This window comes from Scatophagus argus, chromosome 1 (genome assembly GCF_020382885.2).
Source record: "Scatophagus argus isolate fScaArg1 chromosome 1, fScaArg1.pri, whole genome shotgun sequence".
Lineage (NCBI taxonomy): Eukaryota > Metazoa > Chordata > Actinopteri > Scatophagidae > Scatophagus > Scatophagus argus.
The window spans coordinates 29,775,241-29,796,972 of NC_058493.1; the positions used below are offsets into that span (position 1 = coordinate 29,775,241).

General features: G+C 42.8%; 1 protein-coding gene, 1 long non-coding RNA gene and 1 other non-coding gene across 8 annotated transcripts in view; 2 read left to right on the forward strand and 1 right to left on the reverse strand.

The window, feature by feature from the left end:
* Window positions 1-21,732, forward strand: part of vps13c (vacuolar protein sorting 13 homolog C) — an 80,972-nt gene that overhangs the window by 44,889 nt on the left and 14,351 nt on the right. For all 5 annotated transcript variants that reach the window (XM_046398748.1, XM_046398722.1, XM_046398730.1 and 2 more), the window contains 28 exons: window positions 1,463-1,630; window positions 1,872-2,176; window positions 2,447-2,594; window positions 4,362-4,500; window positions 4,694-4,809; window positions 5,417-5,583; window positions 5,978-6,228; window positions 7,175-7,401; window positions 8,418-8,510; window positions 9,286-9,519; window positions 9,620-9,751; window positions 10,313-10,402; window positions 10,916-11,071; window positions 12,767-13,031; window positions 13,428-13,588; window positions 13,704-13,825; window positions 14,278-14,575; window positions 15,150-15,539; window positions 16,262-16,366; window positions 17,612-17,767; window positions 18,457-18,582; window positions 18,671-18,804; window positions 19,134-19,260; window positions 19,727-19,962; window positions 20,589-20,733; window positions 20,817-20,957; window positions 21,037-21,118; window positions 21,594-21,663. In XM_046398748.1, coding sequence (XP_046254704.1) covers window positions 1,463-1,630; window positions 1,872-2,176; window positions 2,447-2,594; window positions 4,362-4,500; window positions 4,694-4,809; window positions 5,417-5,583; window positions 5,978-6,228; window positions 7,175-7,401; window positions 8,418-8,510; window positions 9,286-9,519; window positions 9,620-9,751; window positions 10,313-10,402; window positions 10,916-11,071; window positions 12,767-13,031; window positions 13,428-13,588; window positions 13,704-13,825; window positions 14,278-14,575; window positions 15,150-15,539; window positions 16,262-16,366; window positions 17,612-17,767; window positions 18,457-18,582; window positions 18,671-18,804; window positions 19,134-19,260; window positions 19,727-19,962; window positions 20,589-20,733; window positions 20,817-20,957; window positions 21,037-21,118; window positions 21,594-21,663 — 4,784 coding nt within the window. The remainder of the gene's footprint in view (window positions 1-1,462; window positions 1,631-1,871; window positions 2,177-2,446; window positions 2,595-4,361; window positions 4,501-4,693; window positions 4,810-5,416; window positions 5,584-5,977; window positions 6,229-7,174; window positions 7,402-8,417; window positions 8,511-9,285; window positions 9,520-9,619; window positions 9,752-10,312; window positions 10,403-10,915; window positions 11,072-12,766; window positions 13,032-13,427; window positions 13,589-13,703; window positions 13,826-14,277; window positions 14,576-15,149; window positions 15,540-16,261; window positions 16,367-17,611; window positions 17,768-18,456; window positions 18,583-18,670; window positions 18,805-19,133; window positions 19,261-19,726; window positions 19,963-20,588; window positions 20,734-20,816; window positions 20,958-21,036; window positions 21,119-21,593; window positions 21,664-21,732) is intronic.
* On the reverse strand, window positions 7,072-8,934 carry LOC124064367. Of its 2 annotated transcripts, none has more exons than XR_006844255.1 (4): window positions 8,782-8,934; window positions 8,628-8,629; window positions 8,360-8,531; window positions 7,072-7,293 (listed from the first exon to the last, which is right to left on the reverse strand). It is a non-coding gene; the product is annotated as an uncharacterized LOC124064367 (long non-coding RNA). The 2 variants fall into 2 exon arrangements; XR_006844253.1 differs by having other exon boundaries at window positions 7,072-7,399.
* On the forward strand, window positions 14,594-14,757 carry LOC124064574. Its single transcript, XR_006844291.1, has one exon. It is a non-coding gene; the product is annotated as a U1 spliceosomal RNA (small nuclear RNA).

Consider the following 21,732-nt stretch of genomic DNA (forward strand, 5'->3'; position numbering starts at 1 on the left):
AAGGAGTGGTCAGACAAGACAGGATTTTGGGGGGAAACTGTAAGGTGGTCAGCCTCAGTGCCACAGGTTAGCACCTGGTCCAGGATATGATTAAAGGAGTGAGTGGGTTTATTTACCCTCTGGGAGAAGCCAATTGAGTCTACCAGTGATTTGAAAGCAGAAGCTAGACAGTCATTTTCAACATTCACTTGAACGTTAAAGTCTCCCAGTATGATAACTTTGTCTGAGTTTGTTGCTAAGTATGATAGAAAGTCAGGGAATTCATTTCCCTGACTTTGAATCCTGCTGTAGTTGTTTTTTGACTGTTTCCACTGCCTTGGTTGTGGATATGCAGCTGAAAAAAGTGACATGAAAAGATACTGTGGTTTTGCCCGGGGCCAGTCTGAGTTCCTGGACTTTGTTAGTGAAGACTATAGTGAGTATTTCCCACCAGTGGACCTAAAATGGTGACAAGGCATTTAGCAATGTTGTAGGTGGCTGACTTTATACTGGTAACAATGTGTTTGAGTGGGGCTCTTTTCTTGTATCTTAGAAAGGTGTGGTATCCCCGGGGTAGAGTGGGCGGTCATGATTTTTTCCTTTTCCAGTTGTTGTAAACAATCTATGACTTTCTTCTTGTATGTGCTTGTGGGCTGGCAGTATTGTGATGTTCAGGTCTTTGGTCTGGATGTAATGGCCTTCCTTTTCTGAAAGGTGAGATTGGAAAGAAGTGTTTTTGCACTGGAGTGGGCTGCTGATACTTTCATCCTGATCTGCTCTGTAGTCCGGGTGTTCTTACAGAATTGTATGGTCTTGTTTGTCGAATTTGGAACTTGGTTTGCCATTCCTTTCCTTTAGCGTATTGTGCCAGTTGTGCTTTATCCACAGTTCAAGACTTCTTCCAAAGTGGAAGAAGGTAGAAGTGCTGTCAGTTTCTATAGGGAGACAGTGAAATGGACCTGTCTAATCCTTTCACTCAGGAGCTGGTTCTGTGTCCTCAGGAGAATCTGCTCCGCTCTAAGGCCTTTGACTGGGGTCCCAAGACGTAAGCTCCCGGGAACTAGTCTGGACTGTCTGCATCTTAGGTTGAAGGAAAGGTTATTCCTGTAGTTAGCTAGTTTCCTTGAAATCTCTGGATATTCCCACACCAATTGAAGGACATTCTTCCCAAAGTGCAAGGCAATATGTCGATTTAGGTTCTCAGTCATCCGGGTCATGGTAGTTGAAGTATTAGAAGCGAAGGCAAAAGGATATCTTTAGGTTGTTGAAGGCATTAATAACGTCCTTAGATATCTGATCAACAACCCTCCTTATAAACCCTCAGACCATCCAGGACTAAGCTAGACAATCCATAACTATCATGGAGATACAAGCCAGGACTCCGTAAGCCCCCTGGACTACTTAAAACTGCCACAGATTACCTCTGTTCTTTGCTCCTGCAGTCAGTTTGACCGAAGGTGGTTAAACTCTTTGTGTCCTTCAGGCCATCTCCATCGTGGGTGATGAGGTGTTCAGCTTCAGCGTGAGTCTGACTCCTAAAGCCACAGAGGGTTCTGGTTACACTGACACCACCAAAACTGATGGCAGAGTCAAGCTGAACGTGGGTTGCATCCAGGTGGTTTACTTACACAAGTTCGTCATGTCGCTTCTGGTGAGTTTCACACAGCTTCGTCAAAACTACTGATATTTTGTCCATAAAGTCCATAAAGGGAACTGAACCATGGAGGTTGAGTTTATGCATTCACACACCTTCACATGCATTCATGACAGTTAATATTTGTTTATTTTTACAAAAATTTTCAGACAGTTGATTTATTAGTGGTAATATTTTTGTTCTAATGCAATATTTTAGAGTCAGTAACAGTTTTTGTTGTATATGTCTTTTCGTTAAGAACTTCACCAACAACTTCCAAGCAGCTAAAGAAGCTCTGAGTGCTGCGACAGCTCAGGCGGCAGAGAAGGCAGCGTCCAGCGTTCGAGACCTCGCCCAGAAGAGTTTCCGACTTTCCATGGACATCAATCTGAAGGCTCCCCTCATCATCATCCCCCAGTCCTCCTCCTCGCAGAATGCACTTGTGGTGGACCTGGGTCTGATCAGGGTCGAGAACAGTTTCTCTCTGCTGCCAGTCGACAGATGCCCACTCCCAGCCGTCATTGATAACATGGATGTCCAGCTGACACATCTCAAACTCTCCAGGTCAGTTAGTTGTTTCAGATTCAAGGATTCGCCTCAGATTTGGCAGGAAAACATTCTGAACTAAGTACACTACAGTACCATGTCAGGGCCGATAACATCAATTGAGAGAATTACTCAAAACTGTTCTTTATTTACAACTGGAGTAGAAATCAGACATTTCATTGGAACAATCACACTTTGAAGACAGAGTGCATTTTTGCATAAATAAATCATGTCTAACAGTATGCAGTAATCATTAGTTTGGTATTTAAACTCCCTGTTGTCTGTCAGGACCTATGTGGACCAGACATCAGGTCGACCCAGCACTGAGCTCCTGGAACCAGTAAACCTGCACCTGAACATCAAGAGGAACCTATCAGCCTCCTGGTACAAAAAGATGGTCGCTGTGGAGATTGATGGAGATCTGAAGCCCATGAAGGTACAAGGAGGAAGAGGAAGCGGGGGAGGAGGTTGTCTTTATAGGCTGGGAAACCATAATGAAATAATGATGTTTAATGAAAGCATTAAATTAAATATTATGTCAGTACATCTGGCTTCTTGTCACATCAGATCAGAAGAAAGGGATTATTTATTGTGATTTTTATTTATCAATTTAAAGTTAATTTGTTTTATTCTCATATAAACTCTGCTCATCCATCTAATGGTTTTTTGATTCTTTGTTTTTATCAGAATCAGAATCAGAATCAGAATTCCTTTATTTATTCCCGAGGGGAAATTCTTTTTTGTAGAGACATTGCACCAAGAAAGAAAGTGAAAGATATAAAAATAGGATAAACAACAAGACAAATATAAATATAAAAAAATGCAGGTATTTACATGTGTAGTAAAACTCTAAAAATACAGGTATTTACATGTGTACATATATACATTGTATATATAAAAGTATGTGTGTCCGTCACAGTGCAGAGTTTAACAGTTTGATGGCGACAGGCAGGAATGATTTCCTGTGTCGCTCTGTGGTGCATCATGGGAGTCAGAGTCTGTGACTGAACGAGCTCCTGTAGCCGATCAGCACATTGTGGAGACGGTGAGAGGGAAAGTCCAGTATCGTCCTTATTTTGGACAACATCCTCCTCTCAGACACCACTGTCAGAGAGTCCAGTTCCCCTCCCACAACATGGTGGCCTTCTTAATGATTCTGTTGAGTCTGTTAGTGTCCCTCACCCTCAGGCAGCTGCCCCAGCAGGCAACAGCATATGTGATGGCACTGGTCACCACCGACTCATAGAACATCCTCAGCATCGTCCTGCAGATGTTGAAGGACCTCAGCTGCCTCAGAAAACAGAGGCGGCTCTGGCCCTTTCTGTAGACAGTGTCCACATTCTTGCACCAGTCCAGTTTGCAGTCCAAGTACACCCCCAGGTATTTGTACTCCTTCACCACCTCCACAGTGGCCCCTTTGATGTTGATAGGGGTCACTGGAGCCTTAGTCCTCCTCAGGTCCACCACCAGTTCCTTGGTCTTTGTCACATTGAGCTGTTTGTGGTTTTTCCTGCTCCGTGTGACAAAGTTGTCTACTACCGTCCTGTACTCTCTCTCATCCCCCCAGTAATACACCCAACCACTGCAGAGGTTTACCCGTTCCACACTACCATCAACTCCTCCTCCGCTGTTTGGCCCATAAACAGTGATACTGTTTATCTGTTACCTTTTGCATAGAACCGAATATCAAAGAATAAGTTACAAGTTAGAATGTTAAGGAATTGTCCAATGAGCTAAAAGTGTTGCCAGAGCACTTTTTCAGACCACCTAAAGCATATTATTAAAGACCAAAGCAGAGATGACACAGCCTTGTTTTCAAGTAGTGATTGAAACTCTTTTTTACATTGAAAAACCAACTTAGAGCAAGTTTGTTTTTTATTGCCTCTGTTCTTGTTTCTGCGACCAGTTGACACGCACACCACCAAAGGTACAGTTTGTTGTAGTTCTTCTTCTCTTCTTCCGTAGCGTTGACTCGTCTCCTCCGTGTGGTGGAAACTGAATTCAGTTTGTCTGTAGTGATCTGACACTGTAGACACTGTAGAGAGACAGTCAGTAGGCAGACAGACAGAAGTCACAACACAGTGATGGTTGTTTTGTGTTTGGAGCTGGAAGGAGGGAGACGGTTCCTGGTCTGCTGAATATTTCAAAATCACTGTGATGATTCTCAGCTGAGTGTATTCAGCAGGGTGATGTGTGTCTGTAGGTGAAACTGAGTCAGGACGACTTGAAGATGCTGCTGAGGATCCTGATGGACAATCTGGGAGAGGTTGGCAGCCTGGAGCCCACTGCCCCGAGACAGGAGGCCAGTGTGCGTCTCCGTGCACCTGGAGGCCCCACAGCAGGTCAGACAACCTGAAAGAGACAGATCTGTCTCCAGATGTAGTCATATTTTCACATGTAGAGACACTTGTTTCTCAGCCGAAAGAGGGACCCAGTGAAATCACTTTCATATTTTTGATTGTTTCGTGTTGTGTTTATGTTGATTCTTGGTCCTTTCCAGTGTTTTGTTGATGTGATCTGTGTTAATGGGTTCAGGTGATGTTGCAAAAGCTACTGTAAGCAGTGACGATGATGAAGCCCTGGAGACCATGAACTTTAACTTCAACATCGAGTCTCTTGGTCTGGTTCTGTACAGCAACAACCCAAAACAGGTCAGTCAGAATAATAATGAGCAGCAGTTGATAGGTGCAATTTAAGTTCTTTAAGTGTTCTGAAAAGAACAGTAAGATGGTTGAAGAAACCCTCGAGAGACAATCCAATAATAATTTATATCAATAATGATGGTAAACATTTTTCCTCGACATGGATCAATCTAAGAGCCTATAACACAGCAGAAATATGCTATCTATGTCTGTTTCCTGCTCGTTCCCTGTCAATTTCCTGCCCGTTTCCTGTTTGTGTATTTTGCATTTCCTGTCTGTTTCCCTTCTATTTCCTGCTCTTTTCCTGTCTATTTCCTGCCTTGCTTGAGGGGTGGAATTGTGTTCACACAGACAGTGCTATTTCTTTCTGTATCTCCCAGCCATAGATGGAAGACTGTGTAGGAGCTTTTTGATTTATCTTCATATTTGGATTCCTTATCAGCAGGAAAGGAGCTGTCACATCCAACTGTCTTTTCAATAACAGTCCTGTTATTATGTTTAGCAGGGATGTTGATTCATTAATGAGCTCTGCCTTCCAGGTCTGGATTCATTACTTCTGTAATCAGCTCCTCCCCCGGGAGGAACATCAGTGTCTGATTGTTCCTGTTCTCTTCAGCCATCAGACCTGCAGCACCAGGAGAACCTCAGACTGGGTGAATTTGCTCTCCACCTCCTAAAGACTTCAGGGAAGATCCTGACCAACGGCAGCATGGAGGTGACCACTGTCCTCAACGCCTGCACGCTAGACGACCTGAGGACGGGCCTGCAGAGGGTGACCTCAAGGTAACAGTCACATGACCTCTGATTTCTCTCCGCTCTGTAGGGATGAAACAATCAGACAGAAACCTTTAAAGTTTATTAGTCCTGCAGTTCTCAAACAAGCACTGACGGATTTTATTCTTTAAGGAAGAAGAAGAAATGTGCAGACATACTGAACACTGTCTTTGTCCTTTCTTATTCTTCAGCCTCAGGTCTCTGCTGCTCATGCTGTTTAGAGCAGAAAATCTGCACACTAAATAACTGCCTAACAGCTTGAAATTAATCTCACATTATTATTAAACATGTGCAAATTTTATTTTGTGTGTATAATTACGTACATGTTGCATCAGCATGCAATTTTCTGTAACAGAATATCAGTGAAGTCCCCTGTATTAACTGTCCTGAACTCGACATGCAGGATGGTCGGTCGCAGAGACGAGGGGAGCTCTGATGCCATGATTGATGTGACGTATCGACAGAGCGCCGGAGAACGGGAGGTGGTGGCTGTTCTGCAGAAACTCTACATGTGTGCCAGTGTAGAGTTTCTTATGGCCGTCACAGAATTCTTTCTGCAGGCTCTGCCACAGAGTTCAACTCTGAGCACCTCTGCACCAAGCAACAGACAGCCACTGAGGCAGAGCGCCGAGCCTCGAGCTAACGTTAAGACCGGTAAGACCAAGAAATCCTAAGACTGTCAGAGGGAGAGGTGATTTACCCAGCTCTAAAAACAGAAACATTAAAGACAAAGCAAAAGAAATTTAAAATGAGTCAAATTAACTGTAGTAAATTAACAATCAGTGCAGCACTTAATGGTCAGGAATCTCCCAAGCCCCGCTCATATCACTGGTCCTGATGATTAACGGGAAAAAAAAGTAGAAAAAAGCTGATTTCTTCAACACAAAATAAGGTTTTTCTAGTCTTTGCTTTTGGAAATACTGTGAGTTTTACCAGTAATAATGAAGAAGTGAAGACATAGTACAGTTTTAATTTTTTTTATTTTTTCAAATAGATGTTGAACTTCAAGTATTTTAACAGACTTACAAAACACGTGTGGAGCCTCCATGTTTCACAGTCTGTAGTTTCTCTGCAGCAACTTCAGGATGATCCTGAACTTCAGGTGATAAAGCTCTCTGTCAGATAGGAGCCTGTATAGACTGGGTGGAAGCTCAAACCTTATTAGTGTGTGGAGGCACACAAACACAAAGCAGTGATTCTATTACAGGGTATAGAACCCAGTGCAGTTTTGCGTTCAATCAGAAGAAGATGATATAAAGATGAAATAAAGGAATTCTGATCAGGGTGAACAAATGATGAGACCCTGGCAGTGTTCATTAAGGTAAAAGGACTCTGTATTTATGTTCACTAGGCTTCACAAGTTTCAGTACTCATCAGAGAAGACACCCAGATTGAAAGAATGTGAAATGAGGTTTTATTGTTTTACTGCACCACATCAAGAAGTAGTGAAATAGATTTTTTTCTGGTAATCAAACTGAAACCGACTGATCTTATTTGTTTCTTTGTATTTATTGAAATAATTCAGACAAGGTGAAAACAGGAATAAAAACCGCAGTCAAATCCAAACGATTGATAAAACCACCTCATCTTCTCTCTGCAGCCTCGACGGTTAGGACTTGTCTTCGAGCAGTGGTGGTGGACCCAGAGGTGATGTTCGTGGCCAGCCTGATGAAGTCTGATGCTCCTGCGCTTGTGGCTTCATTTCAGTGTGACTTCACCCTGCGGGAAGACCAGGATGGTACCCAGAACATAAGAGCCAACCTGAGAGAGCTCAAAGTCCTCGCCTGCCCCTTCATCCGGAACAAAGAGTCCGAGGCCATCACCACTGTAAGACCACATGACTGCAGTCACAGCAGATCGATGGAGGCCCTACACATTGAGGGTTTTGCTGTTTTCTACCTTTTTTTTTTTTTTTTTAAATTGTTTAAACTCTCAGCACTGCCTGACTCCCTGTGTCTTGTACCTCCAATCTTAATGGTTTGTAAATCTTTAGAAACACCACAAATGTTCAGTAATTTCCTAAAACAGCTGCTTTTATCAAATGTTACTCAGACAGGAGGAAATTGTATGTTGCTGGGGAGCATTAATAGTGGCTGATTGAAACACATTTGATGCTTTAAAGAATATGGGCACTAAATTAAACCCAGCATCCAACCCACAGGTCACTGCTAACTTCCAGCTGAAGTTATTTTCACACCTACTTTCACACTGTGTGCCCACAGCCATGTTGGTCTTAAAACAAGGTCTGGTCAGATGTGTTGTTGGTGTATTGTATCTTCCAGGGGCAGAAAGCTGTTCTGCACCTTCTTTACATTCACATTATGAGCTGTTTAACTAGGAGGAAGAGTCAAACACACCCTAAACTCATGCGCTGCACTTTAGACCATAAGGTATAGACTGTTTAATTAGGGCACTTGTTTTTCTATGTGGAGCTTGTGATGCTGGGAGTAAAGATTTGCAGCAGGAGCTGCTGTTTACATCATATATTGACATTTTTGCCCTAACTGTAGAAGAAATATTTTTTGTGTTTTATCGATGTTGGTTCTCAGCACTAGAAGCTTCAATTTTTCTTGTTATGCTTTTGCAACAACATATCTTCACTTCCATTTATCCTAAATGACTCTTGGAAATTAAAACTTCCCCTAATCTTACTTTAATTTTCTCCTCACTGCACCTTCTTAAAGTTCTTAACACTATCTTATCTAACTGTCATCTGTCAGTTTTGTGCTCAGTTTAACAGCAGAAAATATTTCCTCTTCAGGCAAAACACTCATGACATCTTCACCTGCAAGTCACCCTTCTTCAGTCAGTTCCCTACTCATCAGTCTGACTCTGTCCAATAGGTGTTGAGACCCTGCTCGGTGGCCTTGGAAACCAAAACTCGCCCCAACCAACCGCTGAGTGGCTCTGTGACCGTGGAGGAAGTCATCATCAAAGTATGTTCATGAGTCATGGATCTATGACACACAACAATCCAACAGATTAAGACATTAAAACAAGAGCACTTCAAAATCTAATTTATTAAAGTGAACTCTCATAATAAAACTTTTTACTGCTGTTGTCCGTTTACTACGAACAGTTTTGTCAAAAAGGTTCGGTGTTGCTGACGCAGAAAAAGCTGAAACCCCGATGCAGAGTGAAAAAAAGCAGTGATTTGAGGCAGAGGTCTAAACCAAAACCATCAAACTCAAAAAAGTACACACTTACTGTGGCAAGGGATCAACCAAAAACTTTGGCTTGAGTCGTGGCATGGCAAGACAATTCAATAAAAATTCCTGGCATGAAAAAACAAAATATATAAATCCTGGCATGGAACGTAAGACAATGTAAAACACTTTGACACAGGTGACTGGGAACACCAGGACTAAATAGACAAGACAACGAGACACAGGTGACACACATTAGGAGGGAGAAAGCAATCAGGAAAACCAAATGCAAAGCTACATGAAAACAGGACACACAGGGGAAGTGACACCTTCAAAATAAAACAGGACATGACATAAACCTTTAACATAATACATGGAAACACAAGACACACATGGAACATGACTCAAGGACTCAAAAACCGAAAGACAAAGAACCAGGACGTGACAAGTTTGGTTTAAAAGCTGTCCAGTTGTTTTGTCCTGCTAGACTCACAGTAAAACTGTCAACATAACATGATGAATGACATCAATCTTTCAGTGAACTCATCATATGTTTGTCCTGCAGATCTCTCCGTTCATCCTCAACACAGTGATGACGATAACAGCTGCCATGTCAGCGAAGCAGCGTGATGAACGGAATCAGGAGTCAGATTCAAATGTCAATGACCTCTGGTCCGTGATGAACATCTACAGTTGTAACTACTGGTTCCTAGGGGTGGAAGAGGCCACCGAAGTCACAGAGAGCTTCAGAGAGCAGGATGGACACAAGGACGGCGAGAACTTAGCTGCTGAGGTCAAGGTAGGGCATTTCAGCAGCTCCCAAGAAGACATTACTCTGAAAATTTGAAATGAGGAGGTCAGATTTGTTTTTCTGTTGACGAGGTGTCATCATCCCGCAGGTGGTCCAAGTGACCCTGGAATCAGGTTTGGGTCATCGGACTGTACCTCTTCTGCTGGTAGAGTCCTCCCTCAGTGGGTCAGCCAAAAACTGGTCATCTCTACTGCAGCTGAGAGCCGACATCACACTGGAGGTGAGAAATGAACCTATCTGTCTGAGCCCTTTACATGTTCTTCACATCTGAGCCTGTCTTTCATACCTGAGCTTGTCCGTTACACCTGAAACTGAACCGAGTTATCAGAAAACTCTCTGGATCACTGAACAATTAACCATCACTCAAATTGTTCTGAAAGTGACAAACTGAGAGCTTAACTTTTGCAGCCTTCGCTCTTCATTATTTTAAGTAATGTTAACTTAAAGTCACTTGAGAACATAACTTTTTAATCAACAAGCTGATTATTGTATTGCAGATGTTTTTTTTTGTAAATGTAGCCTGAAGTTCAAAAACAGACCAACCATTTTAAAACAAATCTCTCCTTGCTAATCGTCTAAACTCTAGCAATTAAACATTTTGACTTATTAAAAAAAATATGTTGAGAAGTAAATAATTAGATATTTCCTTAACTGTGAAATTAATCTGCTGGGAACCAAAGCAAAGCAGAATAAATGAGTGTGTGCTGACTGAAGAAAACAAATTCATACATCATAAAGACGTGTTATCATGTATGATGGCACACCTGTTGTGTGTCTGCAGGTGAACTACTTCAATGAGATCCATGCTGTGTGGGAGCCTTTGATTGAACGAGTCGACAGCGGCAGACGCAGGTGGAATCTGGAGCTGGAGGTAAACCTGTTACTCACAGTTTCTACTGTTTGTCTGCTACAGTAGCCCTCTTTCAACTGCTCAAACTGCTGCTGTCTTTGTGTAGTAAGTACAGATAACTGTAATAAGCTGTCCACTGTCCTCTACTGAAACTGGATGTTGTTACTGAAACACAGTGACTAGCAGTTTGGCACTCCGATATCTGACCAGTAAAATGGTTACAGTCAGCCTGCATACAAAGTCTAGTCAGTTTTATTCTTACAGGTCAGTACCACAAGTCACTGTTTGTGTCACTGGGGTTTATGATCTGCACAACATACAACTCCCTTTGTCCTTGGACTTGTGATTTGAATTGAGAAATAGAGTTGTGGATTGGACCTCCAGAGTTGAAGGCCTCTTGAATGGGGATCTTTAATAAACAGGCCCGGTTTATCCTCAATAAATGTGTGGGTTTAGCAGGTTTAACCAGGACCATCAGCGCACCATCAGGATCATCAGCGTAATCTTTGATTTTTGTTATCTTTGGTCCCTCAGATGAAGAGCAACCCCATCCAGGATAAGAGTCCTGTTCATGGAGATGACTTTGTCATTCTTCCTGAACCTCGCACGGCCATCAATATCTGCTCCAAAGACACCATGAACATCACGATCACCCAGTGCAGCCTCAGTGTCCTGCACAACCTCACCAAGGTACAGACAGGGACAAATGAAGTTATTTTCTATCTTGTGTTCAGTAGGAGTTTGTGCTGAGTGCAGTTCAGCTGCAATACAAAGTGCACTCATCATGTGAGGTTTACATGAGATAGATAGATAGATATTTTATTGATCCTGAGGGAAATTCAAGGAAATTCACATGTGATTACTTGTACACATCATTGTGGTAAAATCAACACACTTGTCCTGTTCAGCATTATTAATGGAGCTGTTTGTCATGTTAGAAATGACCTGTTGAATATTTGTATCATTAAGGGCACCTGAACTTGGATTCAGTATCACCTTCTGAGCAGAGGTGAACTTTAGTTTCTGAAACAATGTACACAGCTTGCAGGTCAGTAAGTTCTGTGTAACTGAAACCACAAACATGAGAAAAGCTGTTTAGTCTTGTCCTCTGACGAGGACTCTTCTGTTCTTCAGAAATTGAAATCTGTTGAAATTTCTGTAAAAAACTCATGTTTAGAACAGGAAAGTAAGACCTTTTCATAAACTCTGAACCTGAAATCAGACTGCTGTTCAAATCATTCAGTGACTGAACAGCAGCAGAACAGCCTGCTAGACGTGACTGGTGTTGTGCGCTAGTAGCAATTTGGTTATTGGCAAGAAGGATCAATGATTATGGGAATAATCATTGAAGCAAAATCAGTGTATCCTTTATACACGTAAAAATCGGGGCACCACCCTGTCACCAGGGACCAATAGCCAAATTAATAAGTGGGAAGTGGGAGTGTACATTTACAATAACCACAGACAACGACAAATTAAACTATAGCAGAATTTATTAACCAGCCACAATCATCCAGAGATAAGTATCACTTTGAAATAAACACTATTGTAATCCAAGTTTTATCTACACACATTAACTACTAACTAAGGATAACACAGGTACAGCAGCAAGGGTATATCTATACATGGGTGTGCATATATGCAGGAGTGCGTGTGTGAGTGAGAGAGAGAGAGAGAGAGAGAGATGGTGATGGAGTCATGTGAGTGACATATCCAAGATGAACCAAGAACCAACCAAGAACCAAGAACCAAGATGGCAGAGGGATGACGTGGGGGGGCGTATCCCTTGAAGCCAAGATGGTGGGTCAGCGAGAACCAAGTGTGCCACTCTGTGTGCAGAAGAGTGGCACACAGGGCGTGCAGCTCAGAGCCAAGATGGTGATTGCCCACAATGTGGCTTATGTGGCAAACAAAGACTACAAATGAGAAGACCCTCGAGCGTCACGTGTCTCGTGAGGAGATTCGTGATCGCGTGCTCGGACCTCTGCCTCATGCCCATGTAAAAATGTGAGAGAAAGAGATAAGGATAGAAGGCGAACTGAAGAAATAAAAACCCAGTAAAGATCACCACTTCCTGAGTCCTACACTATCACCACACAATAGCGGAGTCAGTAAACCGAAGTTTATCTGCTCAGATATTGGTCTTTTAACTGGTGATGCGCAAGCTCACTGAACTGATGAGCTTGGATGATCGGTAACAGAATTAAACGAGTGCAGCACTTACAAGTGAAAATCACACATCAACTATTCTATCTTAATAATGCCTCTGCCCAGACATAACGGTTCTCTAACGGTTAGTCACTCTAGTTCAGGTCTCTTGGTTTACATGTAGGCCTCTCTGTTGTTCTCATGAGCACTTTTTTGCCCTTGTTGTGTTTTGATCAGGCCTTCTCAGAGGGCACCGCCTCCACCTTTGACTACTCTTTGAAGGAGAAGGCTCCCTTCACCATCAGAAACTTTCTTGGGATTCCTCTCATGGTGCAGCACAGCGCCAACCTGAGGCCAATGGGTTCATCAGCCCAGGGAAAACTTCACGAGCTGTCTGTGGGTCAGAGCATGGACCTGGCACACTCCATATTTGAACCGTCGTCACGAGGCAAACTGTCTGCTCTGCAGCGACAGGAGAGCTGTCTGTTCAACCTCACCGTTGGTAAGAATGCCCCACTTTCACCACCTTTTAACATCCACTCTCAAATTCAGTCCTGATGTAACATTTGTTTTCTTAGCAGAATGTGTTGTCCAGGAGTTCTAATGTCTGCTGCAGGACCCTGTTTCAGATAGTGGCACAAAGAATAGAGCTTCAAAAATCTACACACCTCTTGGTGTCAACACTGTCAGCATATATTGTGTTGTTTGGAAGCAGGGATAGATTACAGACACACCATTAGCCAGAAGACCAATAGCTTATTGCAGAACTGTCAGTGGTGTTGTACAGATCAGAAACAGTCTGTCAGGATGGTGACCATTCAGGAGAAGTGTCCCTCTTGTAAAGTTGATGATGTGTAAATAAAGATTAAACAAGGCTGATGTGTCTCTGAACCCTCAGTTCCTTCCGGATACAGCGAGATCTCAAACGTGGCTGTAGACAAACCAGGTCGCCGTCTCTACAACATTCGGGGTCCAATGCTGCAGGAGGCAGTTTCTGTGCTGTTGCAGATCGATGCTGCTGAGGGAAACAAGGTCATCACTGTCCGTTCACCACTGCAGGTCTGAATCATAAGCACTAAAAAACTCCAGCACAAGGTTTTCTGTCTGAACACATTGAAGAAGGACCAACAACAAGGACAGCCTCTTTCTAACTACTTCATGCTTGTGTTTTCAGATAATGAATCACTTCTCTGTGCCTTTCACCGTCATGAAGTACTGTCCAACATCCAGGAGCCTGGAGAGCATTGGACAGGCTGAACCCGAAAAAGAGTTTCACATCACCTTGGAAACATACAGGTAGCATAATACTGCCTGTCTCAGGTACACAAGGGAACACATTGAGTATTGGTTAGCGTGCAGCACCATCACTATGTAGAGTCACTTTCCTCTTTAAATTAAATTGGTACTTCTTGATTGTGTCTGTTCAATTTTCATTCTTCTAGTAACACAATTTATGGACTGCTGGAAAGCCTGCTTTGATGCCAAACTGCAGTGTTGTTGTTGTGTCAAAAGAATCCTTTGGTCAAAGTTTGTTTAACAGCCAACACTTGGGTAATGTTATAATAATAAGGGTGTTTCTACCACAGGAACCATCCACCTTTAAAGGAAGTCAGAGACAGAAAACTGTCTGCAGTCTGACTGAGTGACTAAGACCTAGTGCCTCTGGCTCCAAGTGTGCTCAAAGCAGCTCCAGGTGGACAGTACATGATGTCAGTGTAGTTTATCAGTTTATCCCCCTTCCCCCTCAGATGTCAGCTGTTTGTGTGTCCTGCGGGATGTCTGGATGGTCAGTATTACCCGTCCTCCACTTGCGTGGCATGGAAGGAGCAGGTGCACCGCAGCTCCGAGGTGCGTTCGGTGCTACAGTGTCCGGCAACTGACAGTGGCATACTGCCGCTGATGGTGAGCGCTCTAGCTGTCCCAGATGACCTCAGACACATCGCCAGCCACGGAGAGGAGGACTGGGACCCCGCCTATGTCATCCACCTCCACCCTGTGGCCACGCTACGAAATCTGCTGCCCTATACTGTCCGCTACTTGATGGAGGTACAGCAACTTCCACAAATACTTACCTGGCAGGGGAGATGCCATGATCAAGAAGGTGGTTCACCCAGGGCGAGGCTTGGCCATTGCACTCTGGTTGTGCTGATCCCTGCGAATTCCCCAAATGTGGGAATCTCGACTGCATAATTTCTGGTAGTGGGGGACTGCGTTTGTGCACTCCTCTGATTTTGGGGGCAGCAGTGTCCTAGAGGTTGGAGAAGTGGCTTGTGATCAGACGCCGGTTCGATTCCCCCACCGGATGGGCAGGAAAAATTTTGATGTGGTGGGGTGATTAAAAATGTAATTTGCTGGGTGTTGCATGTACGTTCAACTAAGGATGGGTTAAATGCAGAAGACAAATTCAGTGTGTGTATGTAAAAATATATATACTGCCTATAAAGTGCAGTTAAGTTCTTAATTCTTAAATGGAGCCAAAAACAGATATGCATTAAAAGGTTTAGAATTTGAATCCACAGAGCAGTTCTGAGTTCTCTTCATCTTTTATCCAACACTGAGCTAATGAAATCTAATTTAGTCATGTTATCTGTGTTGATCAAATCTGGTCTTTCCTCCTCAGAGTTCAGCAGACTCTTATGAGCTTCAGGAAGGCAGCACATCAGACCTCCTGAATGCTCGCATCTCAGGGGAGATCATGTCTTTGGTACTGATGAGGTATCAGGGCCGCGACTGGCACGGACACATTCGTATCGAAAAGGAAATGCCCGAGTTCTTTGAGGTGTGTCTCACCTGCGACTTGGACACTAGCATGACGGTGGATGTAAGTGTTCACGTGATGAGGACACCGAATGGCCTGCTGCTGTCACTCTTCAGCCCATACTGGATCATTAACAAGACATCTCGAGTGCTGCAGTACCGAGCTGAGGATGTCAGCGTCAAACACCCGGCTGACTACCGAGACATCATCCTGTTCTCCTTCAGGAAAAAGAATCTCTTCAGCAAGAGCAAGGTGAGAAAATTACCTGGACAGGTTCAAAGTCCAAGTCTGAAGAGTCAGGTATCTATGTGTGAGGACGCTGACTTCCTTCAGTTCAGCACTCGTTAACACTTTACTGCTGAATGTTTTAGCTTTTAATGATCACATTACCTTATGTCTAGCACCACTCTCAGGACAACCTCAGCTCACATTCTACCACTACTACAATTTCAGAGTTTTTACCTGGATTTCTGTTTTTCCTCAAATCTTTTTGGTCTTACTCAGCTGTTAGGTTGCTGTGTAAAACAGAAAAAAAACCCAGAATGCAGTCATTTGCGAACAAATTTAGTTTACCAAGGACATTTTTGCATCAAAACAGCTGAGCCTTTTGAGGAAGCAGCTTTCATACCTGTGTACCTGTTTTCTTGTGGGCTGCTTCAAACAGAGCAGTTCTCAACTCTCCCAGACTAATGAAATATTGCAATAATATTTGCATATTTTCACAACAATCAATTAAGTTGATGAGTGAAACATTTAAATATACTCTCTTTGCAATGTTCTCAACTGAGTACATGTCAGAAAGATCACATTCTGTTTCATTCATGTTTCACAGCCTCACAACCTTTTTGTGTTCTTACTCAATGGGAAACTTCCACCTGAGAAGATTACCTAAGATTGATTTTATTATGCAGAATAGTGAGGTCACCATCCCCGATATTAACAGCAGTGATTGGGTGTGTTGTTGTTTGTTGCAGCTCCAGCTGTGTGTCTCCACCAGCTCTTGGTCAGATGCTTTCTCTCTGGACACTGTGGGAAGTTATGGCTGTGTGCGCTGTCCCGCCAACAACATGGACTTTCTGGTAAGTAAAAACCTAAGTCCACCTCTCTGCACACTACAAAGAATTGTGTTGTCAACCTTGGACTACAAGAACAAGAACTGCAAGTGACATTTTTGCAAATTAGATTCAGTTTCTTCCCCCAGGCTGTCTCCCTGATCTCCCCGTAAACCACCTGCCATTGTGTGAACCATCACACTGTTTGCACTACATGTATATGTATGTATATATATATATATATATATATATATATACACATATACATATATTTCTTCTTCTTGTAAATACTTTATTCTTCATTTTCTTCATTTTCTTCATTTTTATTATTATTATGGTCACACATACTTGGCAAATAAAGCTGATTCTGATTCTGATTACATAAGATTAGATTAAATCATGTTAGTGTCAGATTAGCTGACAAAATAGTCTCAGTAACTCAAGGCCCACTTTTTCACTTCTGGTGTCTTCATCTTCAGTCTTCATCTGCAGACTGGTGCTGCTCAACAAAATGACAGTCTCTAGCGCTTCGTGTTGACTGAATTTCTTTAAACATCCACTTGGGCTCAAAGATGAGCTGATCAGGATTTGGAAGTCAAAGGTCACTGTGACCTCACAAAACACATTTTCAGCCATAACTGAAGAACTGATGCACTAATTATAACAAAACTTCACCCAAATGTCTAACAGGATAAAATGATGAATCCCAAAGGTCAAAGGTCAGCTTCGCTGTGACATCTCAAAGAGATTGAATCAAACGCAACTGAACTTGGTTATATATCTTTGAAAGACTTGAAATGTTCATACCGACTCTGATCTCAGGTCTCCACCCTCAAGCTGTGATGATTGTAATGATCTTCTGTGCTGCTGGGTTGAACCTCCATGTTTTACAGTTTGTAGCCTCTGTGCAGCAGCATCCAGATTTGTTACTGGTTTGATGATGCTGAGCTTCAGGTGATGAAGCTCTCTGTCAGTCCTCTGTATTCCTTTTTTATGGTTTCTAACTGGATACAGCATGTTTCTCACTAAATTATTACTCACTGGTATCATACATGAACTTCAACATGGAAGTCTTCACTGCATATGACTGACGGGTTGGTGGAGGCAAACAACCACAAAGTACTCATTCTAGTTTGTTGTTTTTTTAATCTTTTATAGACCACACAAGTAATTGATTAATAGAGGAAATAATAGAAAGATTGATAAAAATAACCATTACTCACAGCACCAGTTTGATTCTTTGCTCTTCACTGTTTGTGCTTGTGTGTCCAGGTGGGTGTTAGCATCCAGATGAGCAGTTTTAACTTGACCAGGATCGTCACCATGAGTCCGTTCTACACTCTGGTTAACAAGTCGTTGTATGAGCTTGAGGTGGGGGAAGTCATAACTGAGGTCTCCATCAGATGGCACTACATCTCCTCCACAGAGGTTAGTATGACTTGTTCATTGGTCCCATAGTCAGACTGAATCTACAACAGCCACAACTCCCAGAGAGCACTGCTGTGAGAACCATCCAATCAGAGAGCTTCAAACTGTGAGATGTCATGTGACAGGTTGAAGTCAAAAGTTGGTCTCTGTAGAATTTGTAGGATACATTTTGACATTTGAATCAGTGCACTTTTGAAATGTTTAATCACTTTTGGATGAGTTTAGCAGCTGTGGTTTAAGGTTTAGTTCTAAATACTTCACATCTCTATTGAGTTGGGTTACATCTCCATTGTAACGGCTGCTGAGGTTCATGGATACTGTAGTGTTTAGAGCCAGTCCACAGTCAAACAGATGAACGTGATTCAACTTTACTGATCAGAGACTGTTGGAAGGAGTTAGTGTTTCAGTTCTGTATATTTTTGTATGTATGTGTTCATACCTCCGACCATGAGGTGGACAATTCTGTTTTGAGGTAAGCATTTTAAAGATATAATTTTGCTCCAATTGGTGCGGTTCTGGTTAGAAAGAAGAACGTTGCCCCACCTACCATAACATAACCTATAACAAATTAATTTGTTTCTGGAATCACAGGCAACCTGAATCCTACACTGTCAGCCCCTCAGAGGTCAGAGTACGACGTAGTTTAAAGAGTGTTGTTGTGTCATTGTTAACCTGTTGTTGTGTTGCAGTGCCTCCCTCTATGGCCCGAGAATACTTCAGGCAAGTTGTGTGTCCGTCTGGTTGGATCCGAATCCACCTCCAAGTTCTTCTTTTTTAACCGGCAGGACAACGGCACCCTTCTGAGCCTTGACATGGTCAGTGTCTCTACTAGACCAATGACAGCAACAAAGTTTCTTCTCACAGTTTAGCACACTGTAGGCCACTGTATGTTTGTGTTTTCAGTGTGGTGGGATCATCGTGGACGTCAACATCTCTGATCTGTCCACCGTCATCAGCTTCAGTGATTATTATGAGGGGGCAGCTCCAGCCCTGCTGATCAACCACACGCCTTGGGTCATCGTCAGCTACAGGCAGAGGTAAGAGGTCAACACACACACAGACACACACATTTCATCTCTGTGGGCTCAGCGTCGAGACAGGACTAATGTTCCTAATCAATAGCTTTCGGCTGAATTTTCATTTCAGTTTCAGTTTAAAAAGTATCCGGGGTGTGATATAATAGTCTAACAGCTTCTTCCTGCTCCAAACTATCATTGTTATATCAGATTTTGAAAATCCACTGTCACTCAACCTCTGCTATCAATAATGATGTCACCTGTTCAAACACACTTTAAGATGTTGCTAAATAACGCTAACCCTAATAGAACTTTTTGACAGTTAACTAACTACCCTCTCTCACGCTCAGCGGCTCAGCAGTAGTCCACCAGTTGAAACCTGGCGAGGCTCGGCGGTTTGTGTGGGATGACCCGGCTGGTGTCCGAATGCTAAACTGGAGCTGTATGGAATATTCTGGAGAGCTGAACCTGCTGAAGGTTTGCTGTGCTATGGGGTTAATTTTGTCCATTGATAAAAAGAAAAGAAAACAATCTAAGAAAAACTGCAACCCAAAACTACTGTAATTCCAAAAATATGACAAACTTCACATGCTAAGCTTGAGATTGACAGGTTTGTCTGTCTTTTGGTTTGTGTTTCTTATTTTAGGTTTGTGATTCATAGTTTTACAGTGTGGTTTTCTATGGTGCTGCTTTTCTACTGGTCTTTCAAAACTACTGAGAGAAATTTGTTGTGCTACCTCTAAGTGGCCATAGAAAAAAAAATGATTAAAAAACTGAAATACGAAAGACCAGGAACAGAACCCTGAGGATGCCCATACTGCTTTGTGTCCTGGTGTGAGATAGAGTTAATTGTGAACTTGTATTTTGTGGATCTTTTAAAGTTCGTAAAATAAGCCCAGAATTACACCCATCCATGACAGTCTGTGTCTGGTCTTTGGTTCAGGACGAGGTGGGTCAATTCTCCTATGACAGCCTGTCTCAGGTCCACTGGGTTTCTTTCCTGGATGGACGCCAGCGGGTGCTGCTGTTCACAGAGGACGTTGCCGTGGTGACGAAGGCTCGGCAGGCTGAGGAACTTGAACAGTTCCAACAAGAAGTGAGGATGTCACTGCAAAATCTTGGACTGTCACTCATCAACAACAGCAGCCGTCAGGAGATTGCTTACATCGGCATCACCAGGTAAAGAGCAGCAGATCGCCTGCGGCCTATACTGTAAAGCCGGATTTGTGGGAATTTACTCTGAGTTTTCGGTGTTACGATGGTTGTTCATTTCTTCCCTGGGTACATCTCCATGATAATTTATTCTGCACACCTGAGCAGGTTATGTTCATGATAACAGGAAGAGGGTGTCATTATTTATAGAATATTCAGGAGCTCCATGCACGGATCCTGAGAGGTTTTGTCCTGTCTTCTTCATTTCATTTATTTCTCCTGTCAGAGTCATTTGCATTGTGCTTTTAGTCATAGCATCTCACGACAGAGACTAATTGAAGTACTAAAGCTTTGTACTTGTTATACTTATAAGACACAAAGTGCCACTAGAATTATGTTTTTATATTTATTTTTATTTGCTCCCATTTCCATCCGATAATGCAGGGTTTGCAACTGAAAGAATAAAACTGTAAATCACACCCCATCAAAATGCATCTGAACATGAATGTAACTGAAAACATAAATGTTTAGAGAAGCCAGATATCAGGAAAGAATCCTGTATATGTTGAACTTGTGTTGCAGTACAGGCCTCAGGTAAGCACATCACCAGGTATTTGAAAAGTTAATTATACACATATGGTTTGTATTTGTAGTTCAGGTGTGGTTTGGGAGATGAAGCCAAAGAATCGCTGGAAACCACTCAGTCAGAAGAACATCAACTTGCTGGAGAAAACCTACCAGAGTCAGCTGAGCAGGAAGACAGAGGGGGGTTGGGTCAAACTGGACAACAATCTGGAGGTCGGAGGTCAACACACATTCATAGACACAATACATTTGACTGCCTTTCTCATGAGTGACAATGTGAGGGCACTGGTTGTCAGGTGAACTTCAGTGGAGCCACCATGATGATGCGTCAGCCCTTCTCCTGTCCAGTGAGGAGGAACTTCCTGTCTGGGATCCAGGTGGAGTTCAAACAGTCAGTGCACCAGCGCAGCCTGCGGGCCCAGCTGCACTGGCTGCAGGTAAACACACGCTCAAACACACACACATGCTTATGTATGCTTGCTCACCCTGTATGACTGACGTGCTTTCTGGACGTAGGTGGACAACCAGCTGCCAGGTGCAATCTTCCCCATCGTCTTCCATCCTGTTCCTCCTCCGAAATCCATTGCTCTGGACTCAGGTGGATCATCTTAATTATCTACTTTAACCTTCTTTATTCTCACCCGTTTATCTGTTTTCACTATTTCTACACTCATCATCAACATGACATGAAATTTACTGCGTCCATGCATCATCTCCAAAAACATTTTCAGAATCTCTACATTAAAACCATGACCACTCAGTCTTAGCTGACCACAAATGGCTTTTGTCAGGGCTTTGTATTTCACAATAAAAGCCTCCCAGTGTTTCACATTAAAATGCATTTATTGTGAAGAATATGCAGGAAGTGATGAATATTATTAGATGCTGCACAACAACACATGAACCAAGCAAAACAAAAACAAAAAAAATAATTTAATGTGGATTATTCACACGGTCAGTGTGACTGAGAGACAGAGCACCATCGTCTAGTTCTACTGTTGACAAAGACACAAAAGTTGTACCAGTAACTGTGGGAGAAGTTTGTGTGTTTGATGAGCTCTCTGCCTCCACAGAGCCAAAGCCGTTTATTGATGTGTCCATCATCACCAGGTTCAACCAGCACAGCAGCATCATGCAGTTCAAGTGAGTCACAGCCAAGTTAACATGAGTGAGGGTGAACAAGTGAATTTGGCAAAATGTACATGTCAACAG